Source organism: Somniosus microcephalus, chromosome 2 (assembly GCF_052327205.1).
Source record: "Somniosus microcephalus isolate GS21.2 chromosome 2, FLI_Smic_1.0, whole genome shotgun sequence".
Lineage (NCBI taxonomy): Eukaryota > Metazoa > Chordata > Chondrichthyes > Squaliformes > Somniosidae > Somniosus > Somniosus microcephalus.
The window spans coordinates 261560375-261577357 of record NC_140988.1 but is presented as its reverse complement, the minus strand read 5'-3'; the positions used below and the strand labels follow the sequence as shown (position 1 = coordinate 261577357).

The window sequence follows — 16983 nt, the reverse complement described above, 5'->3', positions numbered from 1 at the left end:
TGCCCTGCAGCCTTTGCCCTCATCCATACCAGTAGCAAGTATTTTGTACCTGTTGGACAATGGCTGAGGCTTGTCCACGACTACATCTACGGTCCCCTTAGCTGCCTGAGTCGCAGTTGCATCCTCCTGTCCCTGATCACTAACCAAATCTAAACTACTACCTAAGTGGTGTGACTGTGTCCTGGGTCAAAATGCCCAGGTAACTCTCCCCCTCCCCAATGCATCACAATGTCTACACCTCTGACTCCAGCTCAACAACGAGCTGAAGTTCAGATGTGGTTGCTGCAGATGCAGAAGCCTCGGATCACGCTGCTCTCTATAAACTCCCACATGCTGCAGCTGCGGCACACCTCCTGCACTGCCATCTCTATCTAACCTGGTTTTATATATTTAATTAATTAAAGTTTTATGTAATTCAATTGTTTAGTTTTTTTTAACTAATTACTTTACTAAATTAATAATTTAAACTACAGTAGTTAAATTATTAGTTATAGGCTCCTAGTTTTAAATAATTACTGCCTCCAGCTTATACAAACCACAAGTGTTAAAAGGCAAAAATGAGCACCTCCTTCCCTCTTTGCACCGAATTCCCATTCTGTTTACGATGCACTCAGTTAATGTCGCAATCTGTGGTTACGCTCCTTCAGAATATATAGCCTGCAAACTTAAGGAAAGACTTGTATTTATATAGCATCTTTTGCGACCTCAGGATGTCCCAAGGCGCTTTACAGCCAATGATGTACTTTTGAAGTGTAGCCACTTGTGTATATAGGGCTGCTGTTAATGAAAGACCTGGACCTGGCAGGAACGATCTTCATCCAGGCCTGAGAGGGGTGGTAGGGAATGGGTCTGGTCTGTAGATTGCCCTGCGACACATTTGAATACTCTCATCAGGTCACACAAGTTCCTTGGATAGGAGTGTGTGTGCTTGGTTTTTTTCTTTTCACCCTTTGGGATCCCTCTAGTGGCATAACTGAGAAATGACTAAACCCTATTAACGGTGGCTAGCAGATCTGAATGGCTGCCAAGCTTCAGCACTTGAGCATCCTACCTTGTGGGGAGATGGATGCTTTACAACCTGTGCTCCCAGATCATGCAATCCTTTTTCTTGCGTCTCGGTCCTGCATCATAATCCTAAGTGCTATGGTGAACTGGGATTGTTACAAATAATTTTGATACATTATTATCATGTTTAAATTTAGTCAGTTGTTTGTTTCACCCGAGATGGGTGCTAATAATGGCATTTGTAAGTTACTAAAACAAGACTGCCATGAAATTTTCTTTGGTTTAAGATGGCGTCCAGCATTTTGTGCACTACTTTGTGAATTATGCAAGAATGCCAATGCAGTATTTTTGAAGTGTACGCAGTTACTGTTTTGGTAAAACTCTTGTGATGCTTTCACAACCTCCTTTTTCCATTCCAGCTCTGCCCTGTTTTCACCTCAGCCGCTTGCTATTTTCTTGGCTCAAACAACCTGCTTCCAGGCTTGTAAACTGCTGATAGGTGGTGCACAGACTTGCTTGGGTGAATGATCCTCAATTATTCTTCAGCAATCTTTTTTGGAAAAGCACTTCACCAACTTGCATGATGGTTGGAGTTTCTAAAATTGGAACTGAGGTGCATTTACTCCCTCCATTCCTGGAGGTGCTGAGTCATGCTGGGGTATGATCCCATGGGCACTGAGGCCAACAGTTGTAGCAACCCTGGCTGAGATCAGTTAACTGAATACAGGTATGACTTAGTTCCACACTAGGCATTTTGTTTACCATTTGAAGAGTATGTTGTGGTTGCATTGTAACCAGATTTTGCTCAGTACAGTATAATGAATTTCATGCAATGATTTGTGATTGTTTTTTTCTCGCAGAAACCATGGGCCAGTTGAAATTGCTGGAGTACCAACATCTACCGGCACACAAGTTCCTGGAAGATGGGGAATCTTATTTAACGCTAGCTGTTGAAATAGCCCTGATTGGATTGGGCCAGCAGCGAATAATGCCCGATGGCTTGTATGCCCAGGAGAAAGTGTGTCGTAATGAGGAGCAGCTGATTGCAAAGCTGCAGGAGATCGAATTAGATGACATGCTGGTGAAAATTTTCCGAAAACAAGCCGTCTTCCTGTTAGAAGGTATTTAACTTTAAACAACCTCAACTTAATCGTCACAATTGCTGCTTTGCTGTATGTGTACTTAATATTTTCCTTCAATCTGTTTGCCAAAGTACCTTGTCTCTGCCTGGCATCACCCCTTGGTGCCAGTGTTGAGATTGGGAACTTGCTGCAGGGTGAATTGTGGAAATGAATACCTAGCAACCCTTTCTAACATGCTAGGATGTCCTGATTGTTGCACAACCTTAAATCTAAGCAAATTATGCCCTTTGAGTAAAAACAATTTGAATGCATTGAGTAGGGATGGGTTACTATACTCTTATCTATGAGCAAGATTGTGCAATTTATTTATGTTTTGAAACGGCCTGTTTCTTTTAATGCGCGGTCCCTTTAAATTTCTGCGCATGTGCGATATTTACAATGTAAAAGCCTGCGCGGGACCTTTGAGATTACTGCGTGGCCGCACACCTTAGCGGGAACAATGTTTTCAATTATTTTTGACATATTTTCCTCTTTGGAAGGGAGTTAAGTTTTGAGGAATTTTCAGAACTGGAGATGAGCTTTTGAAATCCATATAATGCTTGTCATTGCTGTAAATCCTGATCGGTTAATTTAACTGAAGCCTGGGTCACTTAAATACCCTACTGTATGCTCCTCACTTTATCCAGAACTCTCCAATTATTCTATGTTTCAAAATAAATTTTTGTAATGCAGCCTGCTTGTAATCGAATATACTTGACATGCTGAGTCATCAGGAGTACACATTTGAGAAAGCAAAGCACTATCCTTGGCTATGCCAAGGCAGGACTTGTGGCCTGGTGTGCGCCATACAATGAGATCAGAGACTGCTGATGAGCAATCCCTCTGCAAATCCCAAACCCGAAGGAGCAAAGTAAAACTGATGGCCAAGTCATTCTCCGATACACTTATAGGTGTTACAAAGTAGGCCTAGGAGCCTGCTCCTTAAGGCACAGAATGGTCTCTGGGACTGGTGGGAGAAATGGAATATATAAAATGGAGCATATTGGTCTTTATAGGCATATGTTAAATAAGAAAGAAATAACTTGCATTTATATAGCCCTCAGGAAGCCTCAAAGCACTTTACAATTAAATAGTTTTGAAGTGTAATCACTGTTATAATGTAGGAAATGTGACAGCCAATTTGCGCACAGCAAGGTCCCACAAACAGCAATGAGATAATGACCAGGTAATTTGTTTTAGTGCTATTGCTTGAGGGATCAGTATTGGCCAGGACATTGGTAGAACTCCCCTGCTCCTCTTCGAATAGTGCCACAGGATCTTTTGCGTCCACCTAAGAGGATAGACCACTTGTCTGAAATTCGTCTGTCTCATCTGAAGGAAGGCACCTCCAACAGTATAGCATTAAATGTGCTCAAGTCTCTGGAGTGTAACTTGTATTAAATGGAAACAAAGTACAAATAGATTATACTCCCAATGGCTGTTAAGGGAATTTAAATAAAATACGAAAAATACTCATTTTGTGTCCAATGGAGCTTATATTTTGGGAAAATTACATAATTTGGATCTTTTTCCCTTTCTAGTAAATATTCATTGTCATTTGAAATAGTGATCTGATTGATTTAACAGAAGCGCAATATCTTTTATTGACCTATATCATAACTGCTCGCTTACTCACTAACACCATTTTCTAGTCATATCCTCAGATGAAGAGGCTGTGGCGTCTGAAATTTTCTCTAGCTAAAACATCTCTCGAACCTTTTAGAAATACCTTCCTGTGGGTGAGCCAGGTTTTAATCACCTGGCTTCCTAGAAATGGCGGAGGTCAGCGTACATGGGGTTAATGTAAATCACATTTGTTTCTGACCTGTTTGTGTAGTTGTCGAGGGTAATATTTGCTTTCCTCTGTAGGTGGGCCCTACAGCGGCCTGGGTGAAATAATCTACCGAGAGAGCGTTCCAATGCACACCTTTGCCAAGTATCTCTTCACGTCTCTCCTACCTCATGATGCTGAGTTGGCATACAAGATTGCACTGAGAGCGATGCGGTGAGTATAGGTGATTGCTGTAGCACCATTTTTAGCATTGCTGGCACATTCAGTTAATTGGTTGATCTTTTAAACAGCTTATGTATCCACGGCTCAGTCCAATGAATGGCTGCAGTAAGGGAAAAGAGAATGCTGTACTTGCATCTCAGAAATCCAATCTGCCTGTCAGGTCTGATGCTGTCGTTACAGAATCTGGCTATGTTTGAGCTGGATTGTCGGCAGTTTCAGAGAGTATTTAATCACAAACTGCCCTTAACCAAAACCTCATTAAATTATTCATAACTACTGAAAATGAGATTTTAGTGACTGTGTGAATAATAAATATGCTTTAATAGATTTGATCTAGACCTCAGGATAACTATGGTCGTAACGATTGCCTTGGTTTCTAACCCCCCCCCCCCCCCCCAACCAAATACTACCCATTGTTCAGACATAGGCTACTTAAAAGGCACTGACTGACTGACTGCCATTTACATTATACTATGCTCCTAAATGCTGGTGAAACAATTGTTTGCTTTGTCGTCGCAGTGACTATGTAACAGAAATAGTAATATAAAAGTTGCATATAATTGAATTACACCAAAGATTCAGTTTAAATGCATGTAATTGTGGCTCAGATGCTACATTGGTGGAATATTGGAGGGGGAAATGAGAAGTCCAAGGCTTAGATTATTTAATTCTTCTGACTGAAGTGGGAAGCATGGACGGTGGTCGAAAACCAGCTAAGGAAATTTGTACCTATTTGGGGTTAAATGCTGATTAACATGAACTCTCTATAGAAATTCTTTAATCACCTGCACTGCCACATACTTTTGAAGGTTATAAAGGGAGGTATTTGTTTACTGCTATCCCTTATAAAAGAATCTGAATTGTACCAAGTTCCAGACATGTGATCCAGATTCAAGTAGTTTGATTAAGTTGGTTCATTTCAAACACAATCCATGGCCCTGGAGATGTGAAAAATATACCTGTGATAAAAACAAAAAGTGCTGGAAATACTCAGCAGGCCAAGTAGCATCTGTGGATAGAGAAACAGTTAACCTGTCAGGTCGATGACCTTTCATCAGAACTGGAAAAGTTAGAGATATAACAAGGTTTTAAGCAAGTGCAGAGGCAGGGAAAGGGGGGAGGGGAGGAGAGGAAAGAACAAAAGGGAAGGCCTGTGATAGGATGGAAGGCAGGAGAGACTAAATGACAAAAGGGATGATTGTACAAAGCAAAAGGAGGTGGTAATGGGACAAGTAAAGAAACAAAAGGTATAGCAGAATCAGCAACAGCTGCCATCTGAAAAAATGGGGGAAGAGGTTATGGTCTGAAATTGTTGAACTCTATGTTGAATCCAGAAGGCTGTACAGTGTCTAATGAAAAGATGAGTTGCTGTTCCTTGAGCTTATGTTGAGCTTCATTGGAACAGTGTAAGAGGTCTAGGTCAGAGTGGGAGCGGAGCGGAGAATTAGTGACAGGCGACCGGAAGCGCGGGGTCATGCTTACGGACTGAATGGAGGTGTTCCACAAAGCAGTCATCCAATCTGCGTTTGGTCTCCCCAATGTAGAGGAGACCGCATCGTGAGCAGCGAATACAGTATACTAAATTGAAAGAAGTTCAAGTAAATCGCTGTTTAACCTGGAAAGGAGTGTTTGGGGCCCTGGACGGTGGGAAGGAAGGAGGTGAAAGGGCAGGTGTTGCACCTCCTGTGCTTGCACGGGAAGGTGCCGTGGGAAGTGGAATGGAGTGTTGGGGTGATTTGAGGAGTAGACCAGGGTGTCGGGGAGGGAACGGTCCCTTCAGAAAGCTGAAGGGCGAGGGGGAAGATCTGTTTGGTGGTGGAATCATGCTGGAGGTGGCGGAAATGGCGGAGGGTGATCCATTGAATGTGGATGCTGGTGGGGTGAAAGGTGAGGACAAGGGGAACCCTATCGTGGTTCTGGGAGGGAGGGGAAGGGGTGAGAGCAGAAGTGCGGGAAATGAAATGGACACGGTCAAGGGCCGTGTCAACCACGGTGGAGGGGAATCCTCGATTTGAGGAAAAAGGGAGACATATCGGAAGCACTACTGTGGAAGCTGGCATCGTCAGAACCAATGAGTCGGAGAAACTGGGATAATGGACTAGAGTCCTTACAGGAAGCGGGGTGGGCGGAAGTGTAGTCAAGGTAGCTGTGGGAGTCAGTTGGCTCATAGTGGACGTTGGTCGATAGCCTAGCCCCAAAAATGGAGACAGAAGTCGAGGAAGGGAAAGGAAGAGTCAGAGGGAAGGGTGGAAATTGGAAGCAAAGTGAATGAAATTTTCCAGTTCCGGGTGAGAGCAGGAAATGACACCAATGCAGTCATCAATGTACTGGGAAAAAGAGGTGAGGGAGGGGACCCGAGTAGGACTAGAACAAAGAATGTTCCACATATCCCACCAAAAGGGGATCCATGTGGGTTCCCATAGCAACACCTTTAATTTGGAGGAAGTGAGTGGAGTCAGAGGAGAGGTTGTTCAATGTGAGAACAAGTTCAGCTAGGCAGAGGAGGGTGGTGCTGGATGGGGACTGGTTGGGCCTCTGTTCGGGGAAGAAGCGGAGCGCCCTCGGATATATCTGTGTACTTGAGTAGCGCCATTTTCTTATCCAGCCATGCCATTTCTTACGATCTTGGCAGCTGGTTTGTATTTGAAGCCACAGCAACAAAACACTTTCTGAAGAAAAGAAAACTTGTTTTTACTCTTAAATCTTGTGCTTCCTGTTGATTTAAGTAGAAAGCCCATCTGACTTCCAGTTGTATGGGGTAAGTAGTTGTCTGAGCAGTTTATAAATGATTAATGGAGCTTTGTCCTCTTATTCTTGTGGCCTTGTGGATAACATCCATCATATTGCTGGTCAGTCACTTGACTTGAGGTGGTGTGTTGCTGAGAGTGTGGAGGGGTATATATGTCCTAAGGCAGTAATATTGCCTTTGGTATGCAAGGCAAAATGACGCCAGTCTATCTGCTGAGTGAAACTTCTTTTCAAATTTTTTGTAAAACAGTATTACCCAAGTAAATTCATGTGAGTAGCGGCCATTAGCATGTTAGCAAACTTACTGTGAACTTCAGCTAGGGGGTAAATGAACAAAGGGATTTTAGGGTCTAGTACCAAAATCATTAATAAGTAGCTTGTAGGCTAAAAAGCTAAAGGTGTGCTGGGCTTCATCATAAGCAGTGTAGAATGTAAAAGTAAAGGAGTGCTGCTTCAATTATACAGACCACTAGTCAGACATTAGATGGAATATTCAGTTCAGTTTTGGGCACCTTACCCACCCTTTTGAAGGTCCAACAACAACTTCCATTTATATAGTACCTTTAACATAGTAAAACGTCCAAAGCTCTACACAGAAGTGTTATCAAACAACATTTAACACCGAGGCCACATGAGATATTCGGGTAGATGATCAAAAGCTTGGCTAAAGAGGTAGACTTTAGGAGTATCTTAAAAGAGAAAAGGGCAGAAAGGTGGAGAGGTTTAGGGAGGGAATTACAGAGTTTAGGGCCTTGGCAGCTGAAGGCGCGGTTGCAAATTTTGGACCTGTTATAACCGGGCTGCGCAAAAGGCCAGAATTGGAGGAGCACAGATATCTTGGAGGGTTGGTGAATGTTAGAGATAAGGAGGGGCGAGGACATGGAGGGATTTTAAAACAAGGATGAGAATTTTAAAATCGAGGTTTTGCTTAACCGAGAGCCAATGTAGGTTTGCGAGCACAGTGGTGATGGGTGAAAGGGATTTGGTGTGAGTTAGGATACGGTCAGCAGAGTTTTGGATGCGCTTAAGTTTATGGAGGGTGGAAGATGGGAGGCTGGGCAGGAGTGTGTTGGAATAGTCGAGTCTAGTGGTAACAAAGGCATGGATGAGGGTTTCAGCAGCAGATGAGCTGAGGCAAAGGTGGAGTCTGGCAATGTTATGGAGGTGGAAATAGGCAGTCTTAGTGATGGCGCTGATATGTGATTGGAAGCTCATCTTGGGGTCAAGTATGACACCAAGGTTGCAAATAGTCTGGTTCGGCCTCAGACACTTGTCAAGGAGAGGAATGGAGTTGATGGCTAGGAAACGGAGTTTGAGGCAATGGCTTCAGTCTTCCCAGTACTTCATTGGAGGAAATTTCTGCTCATCCAGTCAGGCAAGCAGTGAGACAATTTAGAGACAGTGGAGGGATCGAGAGAGGTGGAGAGGTAGAGATGGGTGTCGTTGGTGTACATGTGGAACCTGATGTTGTGTTTTTGCATGATGTTGCCGAGGGGCAGCATGTAGATGAGAAATAGGAGGGGGTTAAGGATAGGTTCTCGGCGGGGTGGGACACCAGAGGTAACCGTGCAGGAGTGGGAAGAGACACCATTGCAGGTGATTCTCTGGCTATGACTGGATAGATAAGAATGGAACCAGGTGAGTGCAGTCCCACCCAGCTGGACGACGGTGGAGAGACATTGGAGGATGGTGTGGTCAACCATGTCAAAGACTGCAGACAGATCGAGAAGGACGAGGAGGGGTAGTTTATCACTGTCACAGTCCAGAGTGATATCTGGGATAAACGGACTGAGGTATGGTGAGAGATTTTGGGTTATATTCCCTGGAGATGAGATTAAGGGGTGATCTGACCATGGAGTTTTAAAATAATGAAAGAAGACCAAGATTGTGCATACATGTGTCTAAGTATCTGGAAACTTTCCTCCTTTACAGCTTGTAAGGATTGTATGGCAATTCAATGAATATAATTCCCCTATAATACCTATTTTACAAAACTTATATGCATGTTGTGTTTGTCACTCAGGAATCCTATTGGGGAACATTTGAAAAAATAGTTTTTTATTTGAGGAAGGAACTGAGAGCTAGGCACCTTCTTTTAAAACCATAATGACATCATGCATCAGTCTCTGGTTGTCTGTCAACACTTTACTCCATTGCATTATGTTTGTAAACAAAGGAAAAATGTCAAAATATTTGATCATAAAGCTGGTGCCCCTTTAAGTAATGTAAAACTAAACCATTGCTGAATCCATAGTGATGGTGTTCTGCAACATCTGGTTAGATTTAAATTAGAACTACATTGTATGTATTATTATTTGAATCAGAAGCCAAAATATTGTTGGATTGTAGTAGTGGAAATAGCTGCTTTTAGTAATTTTTTTAAATCTCCTTTATTTAAAAGGATCCAGATGTGTATTTTAAAGTGTGGGGCATTTTTCTGCTAAATACTGCTGTCGCTTGTGAAAATAGCTTAACTGCGAATTGAATGGCAATAGTCCTTTGTGTGTGACCTCAGAACGCATTAGAACAGACTATTGGCACTGTCAAATCATACATATTTTGAAGGTTAGTTGAGTGAAATGTGATAAATTTGTTGATGATGTTAGCTCCTTCACATATACTATTTGCAAAGGGAAGAAATTTAAAACAAAAAACTTAGAAATTTTTAGAGAAATGTATGAACAATTTTCAGCCTACAGAAGCAAGCTGTCAGAGACTCATCAAGAATAGAATTTCTTCCTACTGTCAAATTGTCCAGATTCTGGACCTGGCATTTTTCAGAATTAAAATGAAACGTTTGGAATCTGTTGGCTGCACTTCTTCCTGGAGCTGTTGTGGTTTTTTTTTAATGAAATAGTGTCTTGCCCTGTCCTTGATATCAGTTAGTTATCACACTGGTGGATTGTGAGAAGAAAATTTGGAATCATAATTGGTCTTAAATATATTTTGTGGTTGGTAGTAGTTTACTGTGAAATAGGTTTAAAAAATCTTGGTACTCTATATTCTATCATTTCATTGTATATTGTACGCTTTGTATTTAATCTCTTTGTCTAGGGTCTGTATCTTTTTTTTTATTCTAAGGTTTTTTTCCAGAAATATAATTGACGGATTAGAAAAATCAAATGCCAGCATTGCTTAACCCCTCATTTCTGTTTACAGACATCCCGACTAGGACAGTGGAGTGTTTCCATAATAAATATGTTAATTAAAATTGATTTCAAAGGGTATAGATCCCACATCGTTTTTTACAAGCAAAATGAAACTCATGCGCAGAATGCTCTCCCAGCATTTAAGTTCTAATGAAAGCTTGGTCACAGAGTGAGGGAGCTCTGTATCTGAACTGTTGTTGAGAGTAGAGTAGGATGTGAGGGTTAGTGGCAGTAAGGGACATCCTCATGGCAGGTTTGGTAAAAAAAAAATCAAAAGAGAAGCAGCTGCTGACAAGGCTGTGGTGCTGACCAGAAAAATTTGGGCTGCCAGATTTTTAATCTATGTTGGATATAGCAATGACTTGCTCTCCTTCATTTTCCCACCCTTCTCTGATAGTCACTGCTGGGGTACAGTTCCAAATATAACAGTAGCCTTTGACCACTTGGGTGGGTTTGTTGCTGGTATATAAGCAACGTATTGGACTTTGTGGCCTCAAATGCCCATCCGTTCTGATGAACTCGTGTTGTATGTTCAGTGGGACGTTGGCCAGGACCTGGATACGCCGGGTCCTAGCCGTAAGACCGATTTCTACTATGGGCTGTGGATGTGCCATTTCTACCCACTGCCCAACCACCAACACCTGATCCTGGAGGCCTCTCCCCCCTCCACCCCCCCGGACCACATGAACTTTGGCGGGGTCAACGGTGGGCATTGGGTATGACCCTGGGATTACATCCTCTAGATTTTCTGGACCTGTATTTTGAAGGTCACAGAATTATGGTGATGTAATTATTTTTAATGTTGCAGACAAAAATTATTAAGCGATTAATAGCCCAATGCAGAGGGGACAGAAAAAAAGTAGTAATTTCCTCAAATAAGAGCGTTTACATTTTGCCTATCCAGCACAGTGTTTAACATTCTGTAAGGAATAGGTGGGGCGAGTTGCATTCTCTTACCATGAACAGGAGGTGTAGTCACGCTCAGCAAAAGCATAACCTTAACTATCCACATCCCAGTACCTGTCTTGGTGGTCATATGTTCTCATGTCCATAGAAACAGAAGTAAACTAGTTTTATTGCTCAAATATGTGTGTTCAATGCAGACCAGTAGATTGTTATCCCTAGTTGTCTACAATGCCTAGTTGCTGTAGTAAGGGATTCTAATTGTGTCCTTGACCCTAAGGATAAGTCACTTACTGGGAAATGCAAACCCTCTAATATGGTTTGCAACTTGTATCATACTAATTACTAGGCTTTATGGATGCCTGAAGATCCCTCTACCCCAGAGGAACTGAATCTTAATTTTATTCTACGCCATGCAAGACTAACTCTGACATAGAATATTTTTCTGACCTCTAACTCTTATGTGAGATCAGCGCTCCAGTGGTTCTAAATGCATCTTTGACTATATCATTTCCTCAGTCTTGCATGTTGCATGTTAATTCATCTCCTCTGGGAACTCTGCAATTTTTGAGATGACAGTTTATATCCAACTTGAGGATTTTCTTGAATTTAAAGCATCACTTCCCTGCCCCCCATTTCATCTGCTTGTGTGGGATGCAAAGGCTTCATATGCTGTGAGTAAGAGAGAAAATGATTGTTAAACATGAATGGTATCTGGAAATGAGACTTTGAGAGTTGGGAAAGTATCCGCAGTATAATGCTAATGCCAGGAAAAGGTGAGCTGAAAGTTCTGTTCTCGTTGAAAGTGAAGCATGTGTGCCCTGCTTGCTGAAGGTCAATTCAGTGAGTGAGCAGTAATCTAGTCAGGCCAAAACAGCATTGATCATTTATTGATGTACCAATTTCAGACCATATAGAAATAAATGATTTTAAGGTTGCTATCAGTAATTTTATTGCATCCAAATCCTGAAAATTTACAGAGATTGATGCATCTACAGTAACCACTTTGAAGTAAAGCATTAAAATAAAGGGATAATCATAGTTTGAAAAACAGCATTGACCAGATGGTCTTCAGTCAGAATTTGATGTTTGACAGAGTTGGCATGCATCTACTGATTCAAGTAACTTTGAGGAGACCAAACATTGGGGAGACCAAACGCAGATTGGGTGACCGCTTTGCGGAACACCTCCGTTCAGTCCGTAAGGGTGACCCCGAGCTTCCGGTCGCCTGTCATTTTAATTCACCGCTCCATTCCCACTCGGACCTCACCGTCCTTGGCCTCTTGTATTGTTCCACGGAAGCTCAACGTAAACTCGAGGAACAGCAACTCATCTTCCGATTAGACACTTTGCAGCCTTCCGGACTCAATATCGAGTTCAATAATTTCAGATCATAACCTTGACCTCTTACTTTTTTCCTTTAAATTTTTTCCACCCCTTTGTTTTGGGTCCTCCTTTTCCCTCCCTCCCCCCCCCCCCCCCCCCTTTCCTTTTGTTTCTCTCTCTCACCTGGCAGCTGTTCTTATCCTGCCAGTACACTTCACACCTAATCTCAGCTGCCTTTTGTCTCCACGGGCCCATTACCATCTCATCTGGCTTCTAATACCTTTTATTGTCTCCTTTTCTTCTTTTGTTCGATCGCAGCTTTGCCTTCGATCTTTTTATTTTCTTTCCAGTTTTGAAGAAGGGTTTCAACCCGAAACGTCAACTCAAATTTCTCCCCACGGATGTTGCCTGACCTGCTGAGTTTTTCCAGCATTCTCTGTTGTTATTTGAGATAAATTTGTCTCTAGAACATTAGGAAAGGCAAAGGCCATTTGCGCACGTGCGTTTGTAGTCTGATATCTGCTGAGTTTGTGAAAATCCAGTCTAAGTGCAAAATTGTTGGATAAGAAAATATGCTACCAAAATGATTATTCAAATTTGATAATGTCTCTAAAGAGGCTTGATTTAAAAAAAAAACTTTGTGCAGTGCTATGTTCACATCCTTAGGTCTAGGTTTTGGACTAGTGGGACAGCTACCTTTTTGAGAAGAAAAAATGAACTAAAGGTGTGCATTGTTATCTGAGAGCAAGTAGAGTTCTCTGCATCATAGCTGTTAGTATAACATTGCATCTTTATGAAGATACCTTGCACCATGACACTAGTCTGTTAATATCTACTTCCAGATTCATTCAAGAGGTTTTCAGGGGATTAGCTGATAAACTTCTTGATTCTATGTCCTCTTTCTTCCCTTTGCCCCTCATTCCATCCTTTTGCTATTTTTACATTGACAATTTAAATGAGTCACAAGAGACATAGTCTTGATTCGTTAAGATATTGTTAATAAAGTTTATTTATTATAATGAATACTTGCAGTTTTGTATGTCTATCTCAATGTTTCAAAGCATATTACATAGTAAATTACTTCTAAGCTGCAATGACTGTGGTGTAGGCAAATACGGCAACCATTCTGCTATAGCAGCATCGCACAAACTGGTAGATGAATGGCTGGCCAATCTGTTTGGATCAGTTCAGTTTAATAACAACAACAACTTGCATTTATATAGTGCCTTTAACGTAGTAAAACGTCTCGAGGCGCATCACAGGGCCGCAATCAGACAAAAGTTGACACCGAGCCAGAGAAGGAGACATTAGCTACCCTTAGCTTGATCAAAGAGGTAGGTTTTAAGGAACGTCTTAAAGGAGAAGAGAGAGGCAGAGAGGTTTAGTGAGGGAATTCTAGAGCTTAATAGTTCTCCGTTTAAAAAAGAATCCCTTGTTCTATTAAAATCTGATGTCTATTCGCCTTTGACACAGTAACTGTTGCAACTTTTAGCTGTTCGTGCAGATAAAACTGGGAAAAGCAAATCATTACCTAAAGGAAAAAAATTCAAAGGTTCTTTTACTGACACTTTACAGGCTGCCCGTATTGGAATCTACAGCACCAACAGGAGATGTATCACGTCCACACCACATTGCATCTGTTGTTCCAAACCGCTATCCACGCTGGTTCACTTTAAGTCACATTGAGTCTCAGCAGTGTGAGCTAGCTTCTACAATGTTAACAGCTGCTAAAGGTAACTAAATTGCTTTTAAATTACTCTTGAATTCAAATAGGAAAAATGTTCTTTTTTCAAACGCCTGTGCCTTCTCTGAAGTGCATTTTGGTTTGCAGTTTAACTCTTGGTTTGCAGTTTAACCCTTCAATTACCTTTACTGCTTCTCTTCAAATTCTTTTGGCCCAGTTCTGAAATTAGAGGTGAATGTAACTCATGACGTGGTACAGTCCTGAAATTTTCCTTTAAATGGACATTGCAGCCTGTTGGAGTTCCAATGCATCAAGTGGTTGGATGGAGGTTTACATTCATGATCTTTCACGTACTGAGCTCTTTGATATGAGCTGCTGAGTATAGTTCAGATATTTGGCTCATAGGGGAGGGAAAAGTCTGATGAAGTCACCCAGGGTAGGGCTCACACATCTCCTAGCAGCTGTTGGGTTCAGGTTATCTATCTGCCTGATCAGCCAAATCAGTGCAGGGATGTCCATTAAAAGAGGAGAGAATATATCTTAAAGATTAGGTTTTCTTCAAATCCAGATAATAAATTGTGTTAATGCTGCATTCTTCAAAGGTCTCAATCAAGATGTGTTTTCCGAGATCTAGTTGTAAACTGATGTGTCATTTGTTGTAGTGAAGTGTGGCTTAAATAGGTAGTGGGGAAGTTGATGCTGCTACCCTAAGACAACATTAGGAAGTCTGGAACAAAAACAGAACATTCTGACAATACACAATGGGTAGAGAGTATGTGTAAAGAGAAAAGGCAGGTTAATGTTTTGCGTAGAACCTTTCATCAGAACTGAAAAATGAAAGATAAGCAAACATTAGGGGAAAAAAAGGGAGGGGTTAACAATAGATAATCCAATCACAGGAGGTTAATGGGATGAATAACCTGCAACCTCCTTAAAAGAAACACAAGAGGTTGTTAAGTGATGTAAAAGATCAGCTCAGTCAGGAAGACAGTTAAGAAACAAAAGACATTTCAAAGAGCACTATGAGTGGCCCACAAAGAAACGCGCAAGAAAATGGAAGAAGTTGGAGAAAAACAACAGGAAGTCTGCAGACACAGATCTGACATGAAGACAGAAACGCTGGAAATACACAATGGGAGCATCCATCCCCAAGGAGAAAAACAGGCCAACATCAAGGGCATAGGACCGCCCCCCCACCCCAACTACCACCAACAGCAGTATTGTGTCCTGATGAAGAATCTACCACTAGAATGTCAACCTGCCTCTCCCAGTACTCTTCCCTCTAATTGTGCCCTTCAACCCCCTTAAACTACTTCTGAGGACTTGTCAGCCCTATGATCTAAACAGGGACTTTAATAACATCAATTCTTAACGATATGCCCCCATTTTCTTCACTGCAAGGGGTAATGGTGATTGTGTAGGGTTGCCCACACTGGATGGACATATTGCAGGCGGTTTCATCACATGATCCCACGCCTCCAAGTGCCCTGCCCCCACACGCCTGTCGTTGATAGCCTGACACAGCCATCCTCCGGTGCATCGTCTATCCGTGCCAATAAGAAAGCAAACATACTCTTCGTTGCCCAATTGGATGATTCTTGACTGTTAGTGAGACAGTCTTTTTCCCCCCCATTTTTATAATAAACAAAAATGTTCAAAAAAAATGGGAAAAATACACTCTATTACCTCCATGATTTTTTTCTCCCGAGTTGCTCGCAGCAGTGTCCTGGAGGTTAGCCCTTAATTCCTGAAGACTCCAGACCATCCTGGTAATTTGAGCCAGTTGGAGTCCTGTGGGATGTGGGTTGACATTCTGTACGTTTGGCTGTGTTTTATTACTCCTTGGGGATGGATGCACCTACTGTTTTTCCAGCATTTCTGTTTTCATTTCAGACCTGCATCTGTAGACTTTCTGTCGCTTTTTTTCCTCTCTAACTTCCCTCATTTTCTTGCCTTTTTCTTCAGGTGGGCCTCTCATTGTCTTGGCTCTTTTGTGAGTTCTTTTGTATCTTTAATGTCTTCCTGACTGAGCTGATCATTTATATCAATGAACAGTTTCCTGCTTTTCATTTAAGGAGGTTGCAAATCATTCGATCCATTAAATTATCGTGATTGAGCTACCTGTTGTTTATCCACTCCCCCTTTCTGATTCTTGCTTATCTTTAATTTTTCAGTTCTGAAGATAGGTCTAGCCCACAAATTAACCGATCTTTGATCTCTGACCGGTTGTGTATTTCCAGAATTTTTTGTTTTTGTTTGATTTCCTGTACTTGCTGTTTTTTTCCTGTTTTATTAGGAAGCCTGGGACTGCTGCTTGTGCCTTGGAGCGTTCACCGCTGTTCTCCAATGCAGGATCACTTGTGCTCTGCAGCTTGGTTGCCTTTTGCCTTAATTGTAATATGTTATAAACAGACCATTAAATACAATAACTGGTTAATTCAGTGGAGCCAATAATGCAGTCCCCGCGCAGCGCTGCCAGGGTTGGTGCTGTTCAGGCTGCACTGACCTTGTTGCAGGAAACTAGGTCATATCATTGTAAAATTTTTTGGCGCATAGCACGTGACTCATTGGTAGAACCAACAACTAGTGAAGGGCTGCTTGATCAGCAGCCTTTATTGGAGAGTGGTGGTTGGGCACTCAGCCCACGAAGGTCAAATTGCAGAAAAGGAGGCAGCTGGGCAGCTGTAGGTAAAGGTAAGGGCTGTCCTGAGAAACCCATTGGGCCTCCCCTTCAGCACCCATTGGGAATGGATATGCAGTGAATGGAATGCTGCCAAGGTGCTCTAGCTGCAGTATGTTTAAATATTTTTGATGGGCCTTGTGCACGGTTTGTGTGCAGGCTTCCAGTGCCCTTTGCGCTGACAATTCTGTGCCCGAATGGCATGTAATCAACTTCAGGCCTCTGCACCTGATAATACACAACACCCACTATCATATTCTCAACCCTGTAACTCCTGCGTGGTTACCCTGCTGTTATCTGGCAAATTAGCACTGAACTAAAATGCAGCCTCTTGAGGGGAGAATAATCACGTG

At 42.1% G+C, this 16983-nt stretch overlaps 1 protein-coding gene across 2 annotated transcripts in view; it reads left to right on the top strand.

The window, feature by feature from the left end:
* LOC147123355 (zinc finger SWIM domain-containing protein 6) overlaps positions 1–16983 on the top strand; it is a 251037-nt gene that overhangs the window by 205828 nt on the left and 28226 nt on the right. For both annotated transcript variants that reach the window (XM_085971432.1, XM_085971439.1), the window contains exons 9-11: positions 1866–2126; positions 3996–4131; positions 13842–13999. In XM_085971432.1, coding sequence (XP_085827558.1) covers positions 1866–2126; positions 3996–4131; positions 13842–13999 — 555 coding nt within the window. The remainder of the gene's footprint in view (positions 1–1865; positions 2127–3995; positions 4132–13841; positions 14000–16983) is intronic.